The 25,142-nt window shown below is 36.6% G+C and overlaps 1 protein-coding gene across 2 annotated transcripts; it reads right to left on the reverse strand.

Moving 5' to 3' along the window:
• Positions 1-7,270: 7,270 nt before the first annotated feature.
• On the reverse strand, positions 7,271-24,593 carry SCI1 (splicing regulatory glutamine/lysine-rich-like protein). 2 transcript variants are annotated; one of them, XM_088956010.1, is made up of 4 exons: positions 24,287-24,593; positions 24,086-24,211; positions 21,218-21,273; positions 7,271-7,698 (listed from the first exon to the last, which is right to left on the reverse strand). In XM_088956010.1, the coding sequence occupies exons 1-4, from the start codon at positions 24,333-24,335 to the stop codon at positions 7,474-7,476; spliced, it is 456 nt and encodes a 151-aa protein (XP_088812136.1). In that variant the 5' UTR covers positions 24,336-24,593; the 3' UTR covers positions 7,271-7,473. The 2 variants fall into 2 exon arrangements, with proteins under 2 accessions (XP_088812136.1, XP_088812135.1); XM_088956009.1 differs by having other exon boundaries at positions 7,271-7,704.
• Positions 24,594-25,142: the final 549 nt, after the last annotated feature.

Genomic DNA, 25,142 nt, shown 5'->3' on the forward strand with positions numbered 1-25,142 from the left:
ATTCTTGCATCCTTTTTTATGGATTTTTGGCTTAAATAACCTTGAATTTTGCAAAAAAACCACTTTAGATCCTAAGGCTGCATTTGTTTGCAGTGTAAATTTTCATTGATGCAAAAGCCCATTGATGGAATTTCACGCCAAATGGTTGAAATCTCTGAACTGTTGACATTGAAAAACGTGATTATCAATGTAATATTACATATATTTTATCGATGTAGTTTTTACATCGATAATTGATGTAAGTGATGTTTTACATCAATAATCAATGTAAAACTTCAATCCATCCAAACATTGACAAAACCGAACTGGCAATGATGTTTTACACTACAAACAAACATCGACGAAACTGAACTGACAGTGATATTTTACACCACAAACAAACACAGCCTAAAGAATTAAATTGGCTATTTTCATCCCTGAACCATGATGGAAAGGCCACTTTAAGGTAAAAATAAACAATGTTAGAGACTCTAATGTCGTCAACAAATATTTTAGACAATGAATAAAATAATAAAAGCATGCTTATGTTGGAATGCTCAAGTTTGAAAAGACCACTTTAGATGTTAAAAAATCTATTATTAGTTAATAAATAAACTTTATTAACTTTCAAATAAATTACTTCAAGGATTTGCTCAAATCAGAATTATCAATTAATAATAATTAATTAATAACAATTACGAGTAAATTATTACTTATACATTAGCTTAATTAGCTTAACTAATAGTAAATTAATAATGACTTAATTTACTTAACTAGTTTAATTAACTTAGTAACTCAATTTGCTTAATTAAACTAATTTACTTAACAAACCACTAAATTGTTCAAGCTACGAACCGATCAACTATCTGGTTCTATTTTATAGTTGGCCCAGAATTTTCCAGAAAATGTTGACTTGGTTATCATACCACTAACTAGGATGGTTGAACCACTAAATTGTTAGATCCAATGAAGATTTTTGACTCATTTTTATTTTTTAATTTTCAAAATGTTATGGTCTGATCCATTTGAATTGGACAATCAAACTTTGATTCAGAAACAGGTGGCCAAAGCAGTTCTATTTTCAAACCAGTTTTTAGAACCTTGCTTAATTGGCTTAACAGATCAATTAGCTTTGTTTATTTAATTTTCTTAATTAATTTAATTTACTTATTCAATTGGTTACTTTACTTAATTAACTTTATTAAAGTAGCCTCTTTAAACTTTAGGGTCTGAAGTGATATTTTCAAACATAAGCAGTGCTGTTTTTTTTTTTTTAACTAAGAAAGCAGAATACAAAGGAGCTGTTCATCACCAGCACCGATCTACATCAAAAGACTTGAGCCCTTGAGCTATAGTATGGGCCGCTACCAAAAAAGCTATTTTTAAGAACAAAGGACACAGAAGAGAAAGAGTTCAAGAGGCTCCAAATATCATCTAGCACCCCTTGGCAGCACGAAAAAGCAACATGGATCCATCTATAGCCAACTTTGAGTCTGAAATAAAAACGAAATTCCTCCATCCTCCCTTCACTACAAACGGCAAAGCTTTGAGTATATCACCTATATTTATTCTATGGGAAAATTTCTAATTATTTAATATCCTATACTTTGGGCCTAGTGTCATTTTAGTTTTCTAACCTTAAAATGTAACAATTTAGTATTCAATTTTTTAAAAAGATACAAATGCCTTTAATTAATTGTTAATCAGTCGATAAGTAGCATTTGAAAAAGACACAAATGCCTTTCAAGTTTCATCTAATTTTCTTTATAAGTCATCAAAACGCTGATAAAAAATTAACAGTTCCAAATCTTTGTCTCTTTTATTCAAGAAAGTTGGGGTCATCAGAATGCCCATCAAGACATGACCCCAACTTTCTTGAATAGAAGAAGGATTTGATATTGCTAACTTTTTGTCAATGTTTGGATGGTTTATAAAAAAAGTTAAATGACACTCAAAGGACATTGCGTCATTTTCAAATGCCACTTTTTTGAAAGTGCATGCTACTAATTGGAAATTTTCCTTATTTTATTTATTGTCTAATCAAGGCACCCCTTGTCAGGATGCCCCATAGCACATCCTGACAATGTTTTTTATTGGGAACACCACTTAATGATGTTTCATTGTCTCCCATACTTATTATGGGGAGATATTCTGAAATATAAGGTTGGGATGTGCTCTAGGGCATTGATGTGAACTCGCATCTCTAATGTGGTTTGCTATTGCCTTAAATGACCTTTCCAAAAATCATTTTTTTAAAAAGTAAAATATAAAAACTTCCCCTAAATTTTTTGACAATCATATGAACCTCCCCTATATTTCGACCTTGACAAAAACCTCCCTTATTATTTGGAAAAAATGTAGAAATACCTCCCTTTTGGTTCGGTAAAGGAGACATTAAAGTTACTAAAATGTCCTCTCCATTTTCTCTACTCTCTTCCCTCTATTTCTTTTCCTTCCAATTTCTGTGATCAAAGGGACCTATTTCCATTAAGTCAGCTGGTCTAAATGGCATCTAATGGAGCCATCAAACTTTTCACAAGTTTCTAAGAAAACTAGGTTTCCGTTAGGCTGTGTTTGGTTTGAAAGAAAAAGTAGAGAAAGGTAGGAAAATCTTTACAAAACCTTTAGGCTGTGTTTGATTTGGGTTTCCTTTTGTATAGGTTTCCTACATTTCTCTTATTTTCCCTACTTTTCCTCAAACCAAATATAGCCTTAGAATAAAGCTTAACGGCAAAAGTAAAAGAATCTCCAGCATTTTACTTCTTTCATATTTATTAATTACATGTTTTTTTCTTTCATTTGATAAAGGGAGCAAAGCAGCCAAGCATTGTTGTCTTTTTAATGAAATAGCCAAGCGTTGTGAGAAAATCAAATCTCCAAATAATCAAAAACAACAACAGAAGATTTCTGAGAATTAACCAATGTTTTCTCCAAGCTTTTCAATCCCCGAAAGTATTAATCTTTCCCCTCTCACTTTCGCTCTATTTCTGTCTAACCAGGGTGACCTGTAATTGGAATCACAAACCAGTGTAAGGCCTTTGACGAAAGAACTAATGCGATGAAGATTTTTAGGTGTTAGTTGGGTGGAGTGTCCTAATGTTTCTTATATGTTTTGGTTGGGTTCATGGTCTGGGTCATGGTTTTCAAAACTGGATCAGATCAGACGGTCAGATTGGAAAAAATTGGGAACCGTTTTACTCAGAACCACTATTTTGCCAAAAACCCTTGATTTGCTCAGTAAACCGCTGACCCAGGCGATTGAGCTGTCCAACGGTTTTGGCTATTTTTTTTTTAATTTTTTAATTTTTTAATTTTTTTGTTAGAACAGACCATTCGACTTGGGAACTGGACCTTGACCGGTTCATTGTCCGATTCAGTTTTAAAAACCTTGGTCTGGGTTATGTGCCCCGTTTTTGATCGTTGATACTTTGTCACCTGCTAGCAAAGCAACGACTAGTGGTAGGGATACCTTGGTTATTTGGTTGGACACCAATAATTAGGGCCAGTTTGGCGCATCTTTTTGGGAAGATCTTCTGGTAACTCTGACAGTCAAAAGACGCATTAAGCTTTTGCATGAAGATCTAAGCAGCCCGAAGCACTTTTGACTGATGCACGTCATTCTGTGTGAGAATAAAACGCGAAAGGCACGAGAAGCTTCATTTGGAACTTCCCAAAATCAGCCCAAAATGAACTTTTCACGTCTTTTTGGCGTTTCATCTTTTGGCGGTTAGATCTTCTACGTGCCAAATAGAAATAGACCGAAAATTGGTCTTCCTAAATTGTAAACAGCCAAAAGGCATGCCAAACGAGCCCTTAGTTTTGGGTGGTCATTGATGACTACAACTACAAGAGAGATTTTTGTTATAGTCAAAATATAAGGGGAGGTTTATATGATTGTCAGAAAACTCGGGGCAAAAAAGAAGGCAAGATAACAAGGTAACAGTTGTCAATGTGCAAGAAAACTTTTGCCTTTTAGACAACTGATTTTAAACAATTTCCAGTGTCTTAACTAAAACACTTTAACCATTAAAAATCTAACGTGAATTTAAAGGAAAATACCTTTGGTTATTAATTCTGTTAGGTGGCTTTTCGGTTCCGGGATTCATCTGATCTCAAATCAGAGATTTACACATTGAGGCTGTTGTGTTTTGGTTTGGTAAAAAATGAGAGAGAGAGGGAAAGTTGGTGAAACATCCAATTTCAGTGAATACAAAAGAGAATTCAGATTTATTCCTCATAGAGTGTGCCTCACGCCAATTGCACAATAGGTTTCAACTGTGTATTGAGAATATCTCCCCATGAATGACAACATATTAGTACAAGAGATATTCCTGATATGTGGCTGCAAATGCTATGAGTAAAGTTGTAAAGTGGGTCATGTGGAGCTTACGTTTGAGCCCATGGGCCAGCACAACAAAATGGGTCATGCTAGCATAACCCACAGCCAACTCGGCATGGCATGACACAAAGTTGGCCCACTAAGAATAACTATTTTTTGCTTTGGGGGGGTGCAAGAAAAATAACAATAATGCCCCAATAGCTATATAATAGCTAATTTGGGAGGCATTTGATAAAGTGATAATTAATTTTTTAAAAGACCAAAATACCCCTTCTAACAATTATAAAATAGTCAAACTTTAAGGGCATTTTGGTTAATTGAATTAATTTTAAGTCCTATGAAGACCCTTGTCCTCCCTCATTCTCATCGCACAAATTCTCATACTCTTATATAGTCAGATACTCTAATATACTCTTTCACACTCTCATACTCTTTTAATCTCTTTCTCCATAGTCTCTAGTTCTCAACTTATTCAAGTTTCTCAATTTAGCAATTTAGGAGTTTAGAAACATCATAAGTTGAAATCCAGTTGGGGTTCCAAACTGGTGGACTGGGCAAGTAGTAATTAATTTTTATTTTTTAGGTTTTAATACTACAAATTTTTAAAAATTGCCCATTCCTCTCAAAACCCCTTTCCTAACATGTTTGACTTCAAGGATGTATAGTCACAATAGGACAATACTAGTATAGATGTTAGTGGTTCTATGCTTGATATTGCTACCAGAGCCACCCCTAGTATTGCTATTAGGGGAAAGAAAAAGTCTAATTAGTTTGGGAAATGTTTACAATAGAAACTCTTACCGTGAAGGGAAAAAGAGTTGTCTACATTAGATGTAAGAATGATTTTAGTTGTAGCAACAAAGGCGATACTAGCCATTTAGCTAGATATATGGCTGGTCATTTAAAAAATAATGATACTCAAATCAATCACAAATTAGGCGTGGACTTTTTGATAATTTTTAATACTTTCATGAAAAAAAATGAGACAAGAATTAGCTATATATATTGTACATGTTGAACCATTTTTATTAGTTGAAAACCCTAGGCTAGAAATATTTTTTCAATAATCAGTAAATCCCCAGTGAAAATGGTTTCTAGAAATACAATTAGAGTAGATGCTTAATTTTTTTTTTATTCATATAAACAAAATTTAATTTCTACTTTGTTAACTCTTAATTCTAAAATTGCACATACATAAGATATTTGGACTCCGAATGTAATATATGTAAAGTTTTTTTATTAGTTTTGCTAATGCCATTAATAATGATTCAACAATAGATATTTTAAAATCTTAATTAAAATCACATCTTAAATTTATGTATACAATATGCTTTAAATATTATTTCTCCTTATATTTCTAAAATTAGAAATTGTATTTTGCATATTAGAAGTTCTGATACAAGAAAACAAGAATTAAAATATTTATTTCAGAAATATGGTTTAAAATGTAAAGAATTTGTATTAGATGTTCAATATAGGCGAGATTCCATCTAAAGTTGTATTTCATACAAAGAGATTCTTATTAATTTTTATAATGAGAAAATGCCCATGATTTTATAACCAATGATGATTGGAAAATTGCAGTTTGTATAATTTTTTTTACAACATTTTATGATACAACTAATGCATTTTTTGGTTTTTATTACTCAACTTTTTGTATTTTAGTTATTTAATTATTTATAATTAGTGAATATTTTTTAAAATATAAAAATAATTTAAAATTTTAAAATATTATTAATGTGATAGAGTTTGGACCTTAATAAATAAAAGGCATAAATCAGATGCCACTTCATCATCAAGTTCATTTACTGAACTTAATTTTTATTTACAAGATAATTATACAAAGCCAATAGATTCTCTTAACTTAGAGGAAATAAATAATTTTGATATTTTAGCCTGATTGAATGAACATAAAAAATTATCCAGTTCTTACCATCATGACACATGATCTTCTAAACCCTTTGATGTTGACAGTTCCATCAGAGTCTTATTTTAGTGCAATAGGGCTTTTGACGATAAAAAAAGCTGCATAAATGATAAAAAGCTTGGAGAAGAGTATATATTTGAAGGATTGATTGGATGATAAAGACAAGCTACAAGATCAAGGAGGGCATAACACTTCACTTGATATTTCACCAAAAGCAAATAATCAAAATCGAGATCAAGGAGATGGAACTTGAAGAAAATATCAAAATAATGAAGTCAACATTTTTTGTATACTTAATAATTGTACAACATTTTAAAATTATTATAAATTTTGTTTTTTTAATTTTATTACATTATTTTTATATTTTATTCCAATTCCATTATATTTTTTTCAAGCTATTTTTTGCTTTGTATTCATTAAATATTTAAATTCAAATGAAATAAAATTTCTGAAAATTTCTTTCCAATTGTCTATTTTGTATTTTGTTAAGTTTTTTGTTAAATTTTTATTTTTTTCCAATTTTTATCATTTTTTTACTTAGCAAAAAATGGAAAAATGACAAAATAAACAAAAAAAAGGACCTGTCCCAGGCCTGTGCACAAGGCACAGCCCAACTCGGACTCACTTGGGCTTACTGTAGGCTGTGCCAAACCTGACCTTTGAAGGGTTATGGGCCAGGCAGGCACAGCCTGCCCAAGCCCACATGCCACCATAGCACGGCCCACTAAAGCACAGGCAGCCAACAAGATCATATGATACAAGAAGTTCGGCTTATGCAAATCCATGCTCACACCGTTCAACAGCCTCAAGGCTGTTGGATTGGAACGGACGTCACACTGACTGAAACCAATCTCTGACACAAGTACCCAGCCCACTTTACATTTCTAACTGAGGTTGGTGTGAGGCACGCTCTGTGAGGAGCAAATCCGGACTCCAAGATGGGTATTTAATTCTAATTTCTTACTGTGACCTGTATTCAAGTATAAATCTACCATCCCAATATAGCACAGTAGCAGGCATCGTCATGGTATCTTCAAACTGATCTTCTATTCTTCCATCACTCATACATGCAAGTATTAAGGAATTCTACAGAAAATTGAACTCTCAGCAACTGAAAATACACTCATTGCACAGAGAAACCATGTAATTTGCATCCAAGTACACCACAAAGGTAAAAGCAAAATCTCGTCAGTCCTCAGTGGCTAAACTCAGTTGTAACTTGGCAACTTCACTTCTTATCAACTAACTTCCAATTGTGGGCAGTCCGTGGACCACTAGAGATGCCTTCATAGTATCGAGAATCAAGCTTTTGGTTGTTCCAGTCCTTGATGAATTGTGTAAACAGTTCGCGTGCAGATTCAGATGAAAGATCAGAGAAAAACAAGCCTCTCTCTTCTTTCAACCAGGTTGCAAACTCGTTATTCTTTGAGTAGTAGTCATCACTAGAAAGCTCCTGGATCTCATATTATGCAGACAAGAACCAAGCATCAGAAAATAAGTCATTAACCAAAAAATTACTTGCCAAACTAGGAAACATCTTGTGATGAAAAATGAAAACTGCTAGTTAGTTTAGTGGTTGGCATTTAGTGGGTTGGTGGTGTTCTTGCATGTAAGGGTTGTGGGAGTTTGTTGTATTAGAAGTCTGTATATATCTTTACAATCCCTCAAATTGCATGTGCAACTCAACTAGTATTTGAACATGGAAAGAACTCTCTAGGAGTCCAATCCCCTCAAAGTGGCCATATCCCTTCTCTGTTTTGCCTATTTTTCTATTTTATTTAAAAATATATTAAAATTGTATTAGAGTAGATGATCCTTCAGCTGTGGAAGAAGATATAAACAAAAAGAAAAAAAGAAAAAAAAAAAAGCTTCAAGCTTTTAGAAAAATGCCACAAGGAATGAAAGAAAAGCTTTAAGCAATGTCTTCAAATTCTGATAGATGTTCTTGGAGAGCTTTCAGAGTTGGATGCTAGATCTGATCAATCACATGAAAACAATAGAAATGAAACCAAAGAATTGTGCTTGCCAGATGAGAAGGGCTGTTAAGATTCTATCATCATCTCAGAACAAAACTTAGCCTTGCTCCATGGTTCGTGTGAGTGCTGATACTTATTATGTGAAACAAAGGTCCAACCAGTGTTGCATGAACAGACATGGAAATCATGGACGTGTCTGTAAAGAAGTATAAATTGCTAAAATAATCATAAAACCATTTCAGTTCCAATGAACAATAACCTATTTGTCTTCCTCCTAGCCTATCACTTCCACGGGCTGCTTTGGCACTTTTATTACAATTTACAAGTTACCGGATGTAAGATAACATTCTGGTTGTCCAGGAAATTCCATAGTGTTTACATAAAATAACTAGGATTCAAGGCATAATAGCTCTGAGTCCAAAGCTAAACATCGCAAAAGTATGTGCTAAGATGCAATTGTCTTTTTCCATTTCCAGTATGAGTTCTTTTTTTCAGAACAATAATCTCTTCTTATTTAATAACCCTGACATTTTAAGTTAGAATGATCCCCATTTGCAAATTTCAAGCTACCATGGACTCAGGAGAACTGATTCAATATATGACTTTTTTTTGGTAGAAATCTTTCCATATGAATTTTGAGTGTAGAAGGATTACCTATCCTTGTACATGAAAAGGGACTCACCAACCATCTGTTCAAACACTCAAGTCATCTATCTCTGTATTTCACCTTCTTTTAAGATGACTTTAATTTCTTCCAAGCTGTGATAGAAGGAATTTAACACATTGAGATCTTAATGTTCTTCTTTAGCATCCTATCCTGATCGATAAATGTATTCACAGAAATCTAGTATTATGATAGGTAAAACATTTAACCATGGTATTATTAATTCTCTGATGGACTCATCAAATCTGGAAACTTATCTCTTCTGAAAAATACACCCAAAATCCCCTTATTCTAGGAAAATCAAAACCAATTCCCTATTCACCAAAAATAGACAAGAGTCCAAACAAATTTTTTGAAGAGTATATGATGTACAAATATAGGTAGTTATGTCATTATCCTTAACGCTTTTCTCTTATTGAAAGAATACTTTCATTGGTTCTTCATGGGCAAATTGCTTATCTGTTTTGTTTCCCATGTCACCATTGTTTCATCTTCCTCCTTGTATTAAGGGCCAACCCAAGATAAACCCTAAACATAACTGATATCAAAACCCAAATTTGTCAATCCAAACCTATCCGAATTTCTATTCAACCCCATGCATCGCATGGGTTTACTTGCTAGTTATATACGTTGAGAAAGTTGGGTTGATGATATCACTTGAATCCAGCAATCTCCACTTCTGTTCTTTCCATTCCTCTTCACTATTTTCTGTGTTCTTCCCTGTTCCTGTCACAGGTTAATTACAAAACTAGACAAACTAATTTCCTCCCAAAAGATGGCTATAGAATTTTTTCCCAATCTCTCAAACAAATATCCCTATTTATGCTATGTGAGCCATATCATATTACATATACATACAATTCATTGTAGAACAATTACTGGTGGTTCCAAAATACCAAGAAAAAAATCCTAACTGCATAAATAGTTTCCATTTCTGTCACCTAAAAGGAAGGAAAACTGGTCTTTTGATTCTTTCCAATTTTTTAATGAATTCCCTTTGTTAAGATGTGCCGAATAGGGGTAGTTTAGTCTTCTTCTGTTTATTAAGTAACTTGCTTATGTGGCAGTGTTATTAGAGTTACTTTGCCCCACACTTAAGTAAGGGCATTTCTGTCTTTGTAAACATTATGAAAATCTAATACAGATTAAGGGGGTCGACTGAATGTGTTAACCATCAGATTTTCGACAGACCCTTCTTCTTCTCTTCTTGTTCGGACTACTGTAGCAGCAGTCAAAACATGGTATCAGAGCCATGCTCCTGACCTACGTCAGTTGGTAAAGCACCTCAGCATTGTTCGTGACTCTTCACCTTCGTTTCTGGTCAGTCAATGGAGAGAACAGGTTTGCCCTAGGACAGAAACATTACAGCTTGTCTCTCTGCTGCGCATAACCTTCTTCAACAAGGAAAGTGACTTCAGCAGTGAATGGTTGATTGATATTCTCAAAGGAAGGTCGGTTCTCTCTTCTTCTAGTGTAACTTATATTTCTGGGTATAAACCCTACAAGAAGCTGTTAGTATTGATTAGAACCTAGAGAACTAGGTTCATTGTTGCCCTAGGAAGGGCTGTGTGTGCAGTAGCCGAATGGTGTAGGGCTGCTGTAAACTGTTGAATGGTGTAGGGCTGCTGTAAGTTGTTAAGTGGTGTTAGGGCTGCTATAAGTGGCCAAGTGGTGTAAGGTGGTATGCAGTGACCTTGCCGAACTCCTTGTGGTTGTGTAATGCCCTCTTAAGTGTGTTAAACAAGTCTGAACTGGGTGCAGCAGATTTGACTGTGTTGTGGTGCTTGTGATGCACAATTTGTTTTGAGTGGTTGTAAGAGGGCATACTTGTGATTAGTGAATGGTAAACTGATGCTTATGTGTGACGTACGTGTGTAAAGTCAGCAGTAGTGTGAATAAGAACAAGTGTGTGCTTCCACTGTTGTATTTAGAGGCTGCAATAGGTGCTGAAATATCAAACTGTGAACAACATCAATCAGCTTGTAGCTGAGAAGTAAAGTTAGATGCAACTGTGAAAGAGTACAATGGTAACAATAGGAGATGGCTACAATGATCAGAAACCTAGTGTAATAATTTCCTCCGACTACCTAGGGGTACAAATGACCTCAATTAAGCTAAATGGGGAGAACTATGTTCCATGGGCTAAATCAGTTGAAGTTTTTCTCAAGGCAAAGAAGAAAGTAAAGCATGTAAGAGATGAGAAGCCACCAATTGACTCTCCAGGGTTTGATGATTGAGAACAAGAAGATGCTCAAATCATGACTTGGCTGTGGAATAGTATGGAACCCAAAATCAGTGCAAACTTCATGTTCCTTGATACGACTAAGGATATATGGGAGCATGCTATATTCTGGACAAGATAATACAACAAGAGTATATCAGTTGTATCAGGAGTACTTTGATTTACAACAAGGAACCAAAATACTAGAATAGTACTATGCCTGCATGAAGAATATAAGGAATGAACTCAATGTCTATCATCCCCTTACTCCAGATATTCAAGTTCAGCAACAGCAAAGGGAGCAGCTAGATGTTACAAGATTTTCAGTGGGGCTGAAGTTGGAATATGAACCAGTTAGCTCAAATATTGGGGGGCTCTACTCTTCCTACACTTGAAGAAGTATTCTCAAGACTTCGTAGAATTTCTCTGGGACAGACAGAGAACCCCACACAGTCTGATAGATCAACACTTGTGACAGCTAGAGGTGGTGGACATAGTACAAGAAGGGGAGGTCATGCTCCTAGAGGGGGCCATAGAAATTCCATGATTGGTCAGGGTGGCTGTGACTCAGGGGGAGGCCATGGTAGAGGAAAAAATAACTCTACAAGGAAGTGTACTCATTGTGGTAGGGAAGGACACATAGTGAATTTCCGTTATGATCTACATGGCCCTCCCTCTAAATGGGCTAATCATGTTGTAGCAGGCGAGGTTGTTATTAGTGACAGTAAACTGGCAGACCGAACACCTCCCACATCTACATCTACTTCTGGGAGGGAGATGGTGAGTGTTCCGCGTGATGAGTATGAATGGTTCCTTCAAACTACTTCACAGCATACCACTGCCACATATGCCCAATCAGGTATTGCTTGCATGTCATCTAAAACTCCTTCCTGGATTATTGACTATGGAGATTCAGATCATATGACCGGGACTCCAGATGTGTTCTTTTCTCTTTCTGAGACCTCCACATCACAAACTGTTACACTTGCCAATGGCTCCTCATCTCCCATCTGTGGTGTTGGTAAAGTTGACATGGCTTCTGTCCCCTTATCATTTGTTTTATATGTACCTAAGTTTCCATTCAATCTTATGCCTGTTAGTAAAATAACCAAAGCTCTTAACTGTATTGTTACCTTCTTTCCTTCCACTTGTGTTTTTTAGGATCTCAAGACGGGGAAGAAGATTGGTGGAGGGCATGAAGCTGGTGGATTGTATTACCTTGACGGTGGTGGATCTTCAATTGCACTTCAAACTTCTCTTACTCCTCTACAATGGCATTGCCGACTGAGACATCCATCTCTCAAGGTTCTCAAGATGTTGGTTCCATCATTGAGTCAGTTGTCAGTTTTACAATGTGAGTCATGTCAGTTTGGTAAACACCGTCGTGTGCCCTTCAGTCCCAGAGTTGAAAGTCGTATGTTGAGTCCTTTTTTTTTTGTTCATTTAGATGTTTGGGGTCCAATCAAAATAGAGTCTTATAATGGGTACAAGTATTTTATCTCATTTATTGATGATTGTTCAAGAATGACATGGATTTACTTAATGAAAGAAAGAAGTGAATTATTTTCCATTTTTCAAAAATTCCATGCTGAAATACGCACACGATTTGGTGTTCCAATCAAAGTTCTCTGTTCAGATAATGGTCGTGAATACTTTCTTACTTCATTTCAACAGTATTTAGAACAGCATGGCATTATTCATCAGATCCCGTGTGCTTTCACCCCTCAACAAAATGGGATGGCTGAACGGAAGAATCGTCATTTTCTTGAAATTGCTCGGTCTATGATTCATCACATGAATGTTCCTAAAAGGTTTTGGAGTGATGCTGTACTCACTTCATGTTTTCTCATTAATCGGATGCCCTCCTTTATTCTTCATGGTCGGTCCCCCTTCTCCATCTTGTTTCCCACTTTATCTCCGTTTCCATTAACTCCTCGTGTCTTTGGTTGTGTGTGCTTTGTTCATAATCTGAGTCCTGGAATAGACAAGCTAGATGCACGCACAATTAAATGTGTCTTCCTTGGCTACTCTCGGACTCAAAAAGGGTACAAGTGTTATAATCCCACTGCCCTGATGTCACATTTTTTGAGTCTGTCCCCTTCTTCTCCAGTCATAAAGCACCCTTGTCCTCACCCTTACCTCCTCTTCCTCTTCCTGTCAGTGATTCAGTTCCAGAGGCTGTTGTTGGAGTAGACTCATCATCTCATCCAGTGCAGGTCACCACTGAACGACCACCGATCTGACAAGTGTATACACGTCGAATGACACTGGCCCCTCTTCCTACTTCTACCTCATATGCGGATCCTCTCATGGCTCCTATTGCTGAACCTTCAGACCTTGACCTACCCATTGCCTTACGGAAAGGTAAACGTAGTTCTACACTCCATCCCATTTCCAATTTTGTTTCATTATCTCGTCTTTCTATCTCACATTGCAAGTTTGTTTCACTTTTGTCTTCTATTTCCATACCTAACAATGTTCAAGAAGTTCTTAGTTCACCTGGATGGCGGCGAGCAATGGAGGAGGAACTTTCTGCTCTTCAACATACTCAAATGTGGGAACTTACTACTCTCCCACCTGGCAAGCATGCTGTGGGCTGTAAATGGGTGTATACTGTGAAATACTTGCCGGATGGTAGTGTGGAGCGTCTAAAGGCTAGACTTGTTGCTAAAGGTTACTCACAGTTGTATGGTGTGGACTACATGGAGACATTCTCTCCAGTGGATAAAATTGGTTCCGTTTGTGTCCTAATTTCCTTGGTAGTTATATACGATTGGCCTCTCCTTCAACTTGACATAAAGAATGCCTTCCTCCATGGCGATCTAGTGGAGGAGGTATATATGGAGCAACCACCTGGGTTTGTTGCTCAGGGGGAGGGTGGTAAGGTGTGCAAGTTGAAGAAAGCAATTTATGGGTTGAAGCAATCTCTACGTGCTTGGTTTGGGAAGTTCAGCGAAGTGGTGAAGAGTTTTGGAATGAAGCAATGCCAAGTTGATCACTCAGTGTTCAGCTATGACTCAGAAGCTGGGAAGATTTTATTAGTGGTCTATGTGAATGATATTGTCATCACTGGTAGTGATAAATTGGGGATTGGAAAACTAAAGGTATTTCTACAAAATCATTTTCAAACAAAGGACCTTGGAACATTAAAGTATTTCTTGGGAATAGAGGTTGCTAGGTCAAAACAAGGTGTGAATCTGTGCCAAAGGAAATATGTCCTTGATATATTGGAAGAAACAGGATTGTTAGGTGCAAAACCGACTGAGACCCCTATGGAACCAAATGTTAAGTTGAGCAGTGATACAGGAGAAGTATTTGAAGATCCCGGAAGGTATAGACGACTAGTGGGAAAGCTGAACTATCTGACTATCACGAGACCCGACATCTCCTTTGCAGTCAGTGTGGTGAGCCAATTCATGCAGAACCCCTGTATACCTCACTGGGATGCAGTCCTTAGAATTGTGAGATATCTGAAAGGAGCTCCAGGCCGTGGGCTATTGTATAAACCAGGAGGAAAACTTGAAGTAGTTGGGTATACAAATGCAGACTGGGCAGGCTCAGTGAGTGACAGAAGATCTACTACAGGCTATTGCACATTTCTGGGAGGAAATCTTGTGACATGGAAGAGTAAAAAGTAGACAGTTGTGCCAGAAGCAGTGTTAAAGCCAAATATAGGGCCATGGCTCACATTACCTGTGAATTAGTGTGGCTGAGGAATTTCCTACAAGAAATTGGGTTTCACATGGATAAACCTATGAGATTGTACTATGACAACCAAGTTGCACTCCATATCTCATCCAATCTTGTCTTTCATGAGAGAACAAAGCACATAGAGGTTGATTGCCACTTTGTGAGAGAGAAGGTTCTTGCTGGAGAGATAAATACAGAACATGTGGACTCTAATGACCAGTGGGCAGATTTGTTTACAAAAGCTCTAAGCTCAGGGAAAGTGAACTATCTATGTAACAAGCTGGGATTATATGACATATATTCTCCAGCTTGAGGGGGAGTGTTAAGATGTGCCGAATAGGGGTAGTTTAGTCTTCTTTTGTTTATTAAGTAACTTGCTTATGTGGCAATGTTATTAGAGTTACTCTGCCCCACACTTAAGTAAGGGCTTTTCTGTCTTTGTAAACATTATTAGAATCTAATATAGATTAAGGGGGTCGACTGAATGTGTTAACCATCAGATTTTCGACAGACCTTCTTCTTCTTCTTCTTCTTCTTCTTCTTCTTCTCCTCTTCCTATTCGGACTACTGTAGCAGCAGTCGAAACACCCTTTCTCAAAAATCAATTGTAGAGTACTCTCTAACATGCAGGCCTTTTTTGTCCATGTGCTGAATCCAAATACTTCCAGGATTTCCACTACCCATTAGCTAAAACAACTCAAGGAGCCTCTTGGACAAGGAAAACTGTCCTAGAATTGGTGGAGATCTTTTTTGACAATTCCTTTTGCATACAGACTTGTTTATATTCAAAGTGTTAAGTGGTACCAATTTGAGGGTAGTTAGTCATTTGTCTTTCTTTTATTATGTTTTAAATCCATCCCAGCATATAAAGGCAGATTAGACATTGTACACATGTTTAACCACTCCTATAAAGATCAGCCAAATGGGAAGGAGAGAGAGGAGAATATACTCATTTTCACTCATCAGTTTCTCTTTTGTTGGTCTCTTCCTCTCTTCTCTACACATAGCCTGTCTACTAAAGTCTAAAGCATTCATTACATCAAAACAAGGTATCATAGCCAATTTTGAAACATATGATTATACCAAGACTCACCTGATCTGATTGATTTCTCTCTAGAGATCAGATCTATTAGTGATCCTTTCTTCTTAATTTCTGGTTGAGCCACCATTGGTCACAGTGGGGTGTGTGTGTGTCTGTCTGTCAGTATGTGGTTGTTTAAGCCTTCTACTTGAATGTTGTTTTCTTTCTTGTTGCCGATAAGAAATACATGCTGTGTGGAAATGTGTTGATGATGTTTCATGCAAGCTATGGTGACCGCTTCTCAGTGAAGTGATGAATTCAAACCAAATTTGGTTGTGTTACAGACTATTTTACAGTGCAAATGACATCTATCAAGCTGAGTGGCGAGAACTATATCCCTTAGGCAAATTCTGTAGAGATTTTTTGACAGCTAAGAGGAGCTTAAAGCTCTTGAAAGATGATAAGCTCATGGCTGGTTTGAGTATCTATAGTGATTGGATGTAGGAAAATGCTCAAATCATGATGTGGTTGTGGAATATGGAGCCAAAAAATAAGTGTCAATTTCACATTCCTTGATACAGCCAAAGAGATATAGAATCATATTCAAAGGCTGTATTCTGGTCAGGATAACATCACAGTGGAAATATCAACTCTTCTAGGAGTATCTTACTTTACAGCAGGGTGATCGAAGCATCGAGGAGTACTACACTATTTTGACAAACCTTCATAGTGAGCTTAATGTTTTACTGTTGAGACAAAATGGCTCCCATAGTTTGACTTTGGAGTTCCCTGCTTAAACTCACATCTCTTCTCTTCTCCCATCATTCTCTCTAATTCAACCAATTTTCTTCTATTTTCCTTGCCTTACAACTCAACTTCATATTAGATCAGGTTTCTCTTTCTCTTCTTTGCATGTAAGAACCACACACTACTAGGATCAGAAATGTATATGGAAATTTGAAGGGCTTATCATTTATAGGTCAAATAGCCTTGTTTTTTTAATGATTTCAGAAAGTTTCTTGCTGGAGATTTGAAGGCTAGAGATGACTTATAGAGAACTGCACCCAAAATCAAGAAAACAAGAGAATTGGAATGTCAATGAATTGGAGGATTAGGAACCCTATTGGAGTTGGCGCTTAGGGTTTCTTTGACATAAATTGATCCCTTGTAGTCATAAACAACAGCTGTGGAAGCTTGTAGGGCTGTAGGAGTGGCTCATATTTCTCCGCTTCTACCCATACAATTAAGGTTGCTGGAACCCTGCAGGGTTGAATGAATATGATCTTGATTTTTGAGACTTCTATATCTGTGTAAGGGCATAGTTGGAATTGATTACATCAATGGGTGTTGTGCTTTTGGTAATAAAATAAAATTTGTTAAAAGGAAAAAAGAAAATACAAGGTGACTAGAAGTCGCCTGAAAGAAGAAAAAGCAACTGCAAACACAGGGACCAACTCAACAGCAAACCTCAACAACCAAAACCCAACAAAACCAATCAAAATAACCAACAAACTATAAAACAAAATACAAATCTTAAGACTCCAAGCAACCACCACCAATGATGACCCTCAATTACAATACACCGCCACCAGATTAAAGATAACCTCCTTTGCTCCTCATGTAAACTTTTTTCACCTTCTTGACAGTTTCAATCCCAACTAAGCACCCTTTCAATCTAGCAAAAACTTTCAAGACCTGAACAAAAGGATGATATTTCCAATTTCTACATTGTCTTACTGCACTTGTAATCTTCTCAAAATCTTTTTGATCCATACGTTGGTCCTGTCTAATTCTAGCACCACAATCTTCTTGAAAGTCAGATCTGCAGCTTTTACCCCACCCTTTGAATCAACTTTCCCTGCTAAGACAAACGGACTCAGTCTATCTCAAACACCACCCTTTTTAAATTAGAATCAGCTGAATCCTCATACAAATCAACTTTCCCACTTAAAAGTGGAGGTTTGCCATATTTTTCTTCCAAATCCTTAAAAGTTTTCCTCATAAATTCCTCCCCCTCTGAGAAAAAACAAGAGTTGCTCACCTCCAATTCAGTATTTACCACTGTCTCCACATCAATTGACCTCCTAGTTTCATGAATCTCATCAATTGCAACCTCTTCCTCATTTGAATCGTCACACTCGTCTTAAAGGGGAAGCCCTGTGCATGACGCCCCTGCCAACATGGGGTCTAGGGAGGGACAGATGTCCACAGCCTTATCCCTGCACATAACATAGAGAGGCTGTTCCAAACTTGAACACAAATGTCTGAAGATGGCGCTTGAGAAAATTCTCCAGTCTGGTATGGAAAAGTCCACCCACCATGCCCGAGTGCTCATCAGGCAGAGGCATATCAGGGTTGGGAGACAGGTTGTCAACATTCCCTCTTTCATGGTTAGGGTAGACTCACAGAAGTATATTGATTTTTCACTAACCAGTCCCCTTGGAGGTGGCCATCCTGGAAAAATGAAGCGGAAAAACCAGAAGGCTGCAGGTGGTAATGGAGATGAAGAGAATGAGGATTGAGCAATTGGTCTTGATGGTTCGTGGTGGTGATATAGGGATTATGATTTATGAGTAATTCTTGTTTGCTTTTTCCTCTCTATGGTAGCAGTTGAAAATTTTTTGTTTTAAGATTTTGTTATTAGAAGATTCTGTTGTCAGGAACAAGAGTACATGCCAGTACTAAGTAGTATTATAGATGATTGAGCTAGGGTTTCAATCTAAAAAATAAAATAAAATAAAATAAAAAATAAAGAGGCTCTTCCAAGATTTGAACCCTGGTCACCCACATCACAATGGAGCAACCCAACCGTCACCCTCATCTTTTTTTCCCTCAATAATTTCTTCATCTTTAATGGATCCGTTTTTTTTTTTTTTTGATCAGTGAATTGTAAGATTTATTAATTTATAGCCAAAGTACAATTTAGGGAGAGGCACGAGATGCTACCTCCCCTCTAAGGAGGGGAGATGGAGGAAACCATCAACCCTTTAGTTAATAAACATAACAAAGGACAAAGAAAATTACAGAGAAGACCAATACAAGGAGACCCGAGTAGCCCCTTGTTTAGCAAGATAATCAGCCAAGGCATTAGCCGATCTACCCATCCACTGAAATCTAACTGTCATGTCCCTCAATAGCGATTTGACCTTTTTTAAAATATCCTTAAAGTCCCAAGTGACAGTAGCTGGGTTAGCCAACCATCCATTCTAAATTTTCTTTTCCTACTATAGATTTTTACCCCTTCCTTTGTCAAAGCATCGGCTAGGTGACTAGGCACCCTTGGCTGGGTGCCTCGCCCAAAGAGGTTCTTTTTTTCTATTCTCTCTCTCTCTAATTAAATAAAGCAGAAATTCCATCCTTGTTTTTTCTATTTTACTTTCCATCTTGAATATTTATCATACAAAGTTAATAATCTTCTTTAGTTGCTAATTGATATGAAATTGCTCTATTAAATATTTATTATAGTAATATTATTTTTGAAGACAATGAAATTAGTATATGTAAAAAGAATTTTATCTTTTAGATGTGATGATTTGCCACATTTTTAGACAAAATTTAATGTTCTTAATAAAGAGAATTGTTATTTTTTCAATTAATATACATGCTGAATGGTACACAAAACTAGGGAACTAGCCAAAAGTTGTTCTTTATATTATAAAATTCCTATCGCGTAGGCGACTGGTAGTGGTGGCAATCGGACGGGTTGGGTTGGGTTTGGTTTGGGTTGAGCTTCAACCCAACCCATCTAACCCGCCAACCCATTAATGGCCCAGTTATATAAAATTAAATGGGTTAGGTTCAACCCAAACCCACTTTAACCCAATCCAACCCGCCCAAACCCATTGATCTTATATTTATGTACTTAAAACAAAAAAACTAACTTTCTTGACAAATAAGTTGGTCATAACTTGGAGGTAATAATAGTTGCTATATACACAAGTGATGAAGGTTCAAATAACATTACATGCATGTTATTTTTACACAAGCGGAAAAGCCATTTGACTATGTTCAGGTTTCGGGTTTGACCAAACCACTTAGGTTCAAACCGGTCAAACCAACTTGAACTACCTAATTGGATTGTCTTCGAGCTAATCGCATCAAGGGTGGTTGAACCGTTTAGATCTAAATCGATCCAATCGGACTAGACCGGACCGGTTCAGTTAATGGCAGATTGACTTGGACCAGCCCATATCAGGTTTGTGCATAGGTTTGGGACCGAACCGACTGGCCCAAGAGAAGTAAATCGGGCCGGTTTGGATTCGAGTTGGGATGTGCGGATACAGGCCGGATCGGACGATCCAAACCGGGAGCAAGCCCCGTTCTAGATTTGGGTCGACTAGATCGACCTGTCCTAGGTCGGGTTTAGACTAGGTTGTCCGACCCAAACGAACCGAACCGAGGTGGTTCGGGTCTGCTCATATTTAGACCAAGTTGAGCTGATCCGGACCCGGGTCAAGTTGATTTGGATTTATATCAATTTGGGTGAAGTGTGTTGATTCGAGACAAAACTAATTTTAGTCAATAATTAATAGAAAATTAATGCATTTATCATAAATTATTTCATTCAAATGAAGAAAACTTAAAAAAATGGCTAAGGAATTAATAATTATATCTATAGTGGTTAACCCAATGGCTATCCACAACCCAACCCAACCCAACCCATTTAAATTGACCCAATGGGTGATCAACCTCTAACCCGCCAAGTAAATGGGCATGTTGGGTGGGTTAGATACTGGGTGGGTTCAGCAGGTTGGGTGAAAATTTGCCACCCCTAGCGGCTGGGCAACTAGGCACCCCAGTGTCACCCAGAATCGCCTACACGCCTTGAAAACTATGCTCCCTTTCCCTCATTCCTATCTTCATCCTCCCTAACCACCTCATTAATTCTTAGTGTTCTCCCAAACCAATTTCTCCTTCAATCCATAAGGCATTATTGAGTAACTTTCCTTTTTATATAATTGAGGACAATCCAGAGCCCTCTATTTAAATTAATTGAATCTTTTTTCTTTCCTTAATTTTGCAAATACTGCAAATCACACGTAAAATGGACACCTTGGCATGATCAAGGACAAAATCAAGCTACCAATTCCCCCTTTTTTGTCTTTTTCTTTTTTTCACCAATGTTTAAAGCATTCAGAAAAGTTTTTGGTCTTTTATTTGGGATTTGAGATGCAAGCATTTGACAGAAAATAATTGTTTTTATATGCATCCATGATAACTTTGAAGTTTCTTCCATTGTGCAATTTCCCTCTCTTTATCTTTTTTTAAAGGGGAGTAGAGGTGAAATGGTCAATTCCCTTAATTTTCAAAAAAGAAGTTCCTATTTGAATTTTAATGCATGGAGAACATTAATGTTCTAAATCTTGTCCACATTTATATAGCATAGATAAGAGAACTCACTGAGTGATGGTCATGTTTATGATGTTTGTGGTCACGTTTCTCCTCCAACTTCTTGCCTGAATGAATTATTGTTTAAGTCAATAGATCCAATCATTAACAAAAAAGATTATTTATTTACATATGTTCCAGTAAAGAGGCACATATGCATTGCATGTGCATCAAAAATCAAAAAACAATGATTAGGTTTTATTCATCTTGCAAAAGATGGCAGTCACATTGCTATGAGGCTGCTTGTAAGCTTCACCATAATCCAAGACTTATCCCAACAATTGAACAAATGAAATATGGATCTTTGATCCATCAACAAGATAACCAAGGAAGATAAACAAAAGCCATCCTTACACAATTTACTACAAAGTGACCATACAATTGTGGTACACTAAAGCATAACAGAGAAACTGGATAACATAAAGTTGTTTTAAGGAAGATAGAATAATGCCTTAAAGTCAACCCATCCAACCTACATCTCTCTCCTTTGTCCCCTTTTGTTCAACATCCTCTACCATCCTTCTTCCTCACCCCCCTCCCTCTCTCTTTCCCTTTTCTGTTCTTGATCTGAAACCCTATCTAGTCACAGGAATCCAAATTCCACCATATTATGCATGCAAATTTATCAAAATTGTTGATGAAACAAAGGAACAGGCAAACCAGAAAAAAAAAAAAAAAAAACGTATTATTCACCTTAACCCTAAACACAATTATAAAATAAATTTAATTCTTTTCATGGAAAAAAATAAATTTGAAACTGCCTCAAACCCTGGTTGTGAATCTGACATTTTTTTATCAATGTGAATCTGACATAATGTCAGAAAGGTTTCTCAGCTAGTTATACAATGAGACCAATCTTGTGAATCTGACATAATTTGAGCAAATTACAGCATTTTTACTAGCAAGGTATCAGTTTATGATAGGATTTGGGTTTTGGGAACTTTTATTTTAAGGAGTTCTCTTGGATCCAAAGTTAGGGGTTTGTTTCTTATAAATACTTGTTATGAAAGCATTGTAAGGGGTTTTAAAACAGTGAATGAAGTTTTGGATTTATTCTATTTGAGATCTTCTCAATTTCTCTTGTGGACTCAAGAGTTCTATTAGCCATAACAAGATGGTGATTTTGTTCTTTTCATGCTTACTGCTACATTAGTTGGTATCAAAGAGAGTTATTCCTAGTTCAATGTCTAAAAACAATACAACATATTGGAAGACTACAACTCCAATAGTGGTGGTGCTCATGGAAATCAAATTCATGTCCCTAACAGGTTTCACATTGATTAAGGTACATGTGATTCACCCAGAGCAGAGATCGTGACTGTCTTGGAAGGAGCACAAAGGGCAAAGGAGCTAAATATTAGAAAGATAGTTGTTAAGGGTGACTCCAAGCTAGTAATTAATTGGCTGCAACAAGAGGAACTGGAGTTATATTAATGAAAAAAGAAAATTTAGATGGCTGGCACAAACTATGGAAGTGAGACTTCAATGGGTAAAGCGAAGTGGGGAGGACCAAGAGCAGTGATTTAAAAGGCACGCCTAGGCGCACAGGCGAGGCACATTTTAGGGTATGCGCCTCGCTCAGGTCCTAGGTGCACTCCCTTCAAAAGGCACATGCCTAGTGCGCCTGATGCCTTGCGTCTCAGCCCAGGCATGCTTGGGCCTAACATAGACGTGTTCGGGCTTGCCTCAAGAGCGTAGTACAAAGGCGACTCATAGAATCAAGAATGCAATATGTTTTACATCACATTAGCTACTTGAAGCAATGCAATTAAGGAAAAAAAAAAAAAAAAAAAAAAGAGATCGTGGGTTTTACATGCTTGAAAATGCTTTATATGTTTGCTTTAATTTTTAAAGTTTCATTTGAATACGCTTTACATGTTATGTTTATGTATTTAAGTTTATATTTTTTATTAACATTATATTTAATATTTTTGAATTTTTTTAAAATTTTGGCTTTTTTTTTTAATTTTCTGACTTTTTTTATTTTTTAGCTTTCTTTTTTGTAATTTTGCGCCTTGCTTAAAAAGGCACATGCCTCGCCTTGCGCCTTGCGCCTCAGGCGCAAATTGGCCCCTGCGCTTTTAAAACACTGACTAAGAGAGCTTATCCCTCATCTTTTTCTTTGTTTCTTGTTGTACCTTTTTTTCTTCTTAATCATCTAATGAATTGGTTCAGTTATTGATAAAAAAAAATACAGTACTTTAAGCAACAATCAAAAATGTCCAACAGAACCAATCAATGAATTTGACACTTCAGTTACATTGCATCATAAGCTCCACGATTTTATCAGCTTTCAAACTTGAATGTATATCTACATTCCAAGTAAATTGCCACTTCTCATAATTCTTCTGCCACATTTTACATTGGAGATTATACAATCATTGGCATCATAAATTGCAATCTCTCTCTCTTCTTCTTAATTCAAGTAAGGGTCATCTCTTGGCATAGGGATTGAGTGCAATCTTTAGTGGGTCATAAGGGTGAGATTTTCTTTTTTTCCTCTTTTTGGGTCAGCTTCAGCGGAAGTGCTGGTACTTGTCTCAAGGGGTATTTTATTGTTTTGATTTTGGTGCTCTTTTGGGGGCGTTTGCTGGGTTTTCTGTTCCTCTGAGGTATTTCAGATAACCATATTCGTAATGGATTATCAAAAGCATTACTAGTGTTTAATGTGCAAGCATTAAATCACTAAAACCCACGAACACATAATAAATCACAAACACAAACGGAAGTTGTCTAAAATTATGTACGAAAAGTTCCTAACTTATCTAGAATTTCATCACAAACACAAATAATTTATATCAAAATGGAACTTCGTAGTCTCTGAAGTTAAATCAAGAAAGACAAACGAAAACCCATATTAAATCACTAAAGCCCACAAACCTTCAGCCCTATGGTGCTTGGAATGCTTGTGAGATTTCTTGCTCTTCAAATTCTCTTTCTTCTTGTTTTTACTGCTCTTCTTTTCCTTATCGTCCCTTGTTCTATGCTTTTTGCGTTTCCCTTCATCTGCGGAAATCCAAGAAATTAATCATTGGAATGAAATGAAATGAAAATACAGAGAAAACAAAGGTTGCTACAGACCATCAGACTCAGTAGAGGGTCTTTTCTTTGATTTCTTGTCGCTCCCCATTTTTCGGTTTATTTGGTTTAGTGGAAAGGAGGCTATTTGCTTGTGTAGCTGAAATTTACCGTGTATTTAATATTTGGCCTATTTAGAGATTCAATCTCCGAAAAAGTACGGACAGACCTGCAGATCTCTGAGTGTACCCATGCCCGCCCTTGACCCTAGGCTGAACCGTCATTCTCCCTTCAATCTCCTTCATTTTTTATTTTTTATTTTTTTTGGAACTTCTTGATAGACCTGATCATACCTTAACTTTAGGCTGACTTTGATTGCAGTGCAATTTTATTTGCACTAATACAAAAATATAAAAATTTTGGTATAATTTTGTTTTAAGTTTTATTTTATTATGCTTCATGTCTTAATTTACTTCATTGGTATTGCAATCAAACAAAATAAGCTAAATTTTGAAAGAAAAATAGGTCAGAATTTACACTCAAATCATTTGCCATGCCACAGCTTTGCATCAATACAAATTAACACAGCCTTAGAGATTGTTCCCAGTCAGTCCCCGAACTTTGAAACCTGTCTATACAGTACTTGAACTTCCAGAATGTGTCTAATAGGTCTCTACCATTAATAGTCCGTCAATTAATTTTGAAAGTGTCAAAACTACCCATCAAGTATCATCTAATTTTCTTTATCTGCCACTTTGTATAAACCAATTTAAACAAAAGCTTCTTTATGGCAAGGTTCCAAAACACTAAAATTCTATCTTCGGACTCGGTTAGGAAGGCCCACGCATATGAATTCCATCCGTGCACATTGTAAAGCATTTGGAGATCAATGGTTTGGGAAGATGGGGGTACAGAGACA

The sequence above is a fragment of the Nelumbo lutea genome, chromosome 7, assembly GCF_056320005.1.
Source record: "Nelumbo lutea isolate HS-2025 chromosome 7, American lotus-T2T, whole genome shotgun sequence".
NCBI lineage: Eukaryota > Viridiplantae > Streptophyta > Magnoliopsida > Proteales > Nelumbonaceae > Nelumbo > Nelumbo lutea.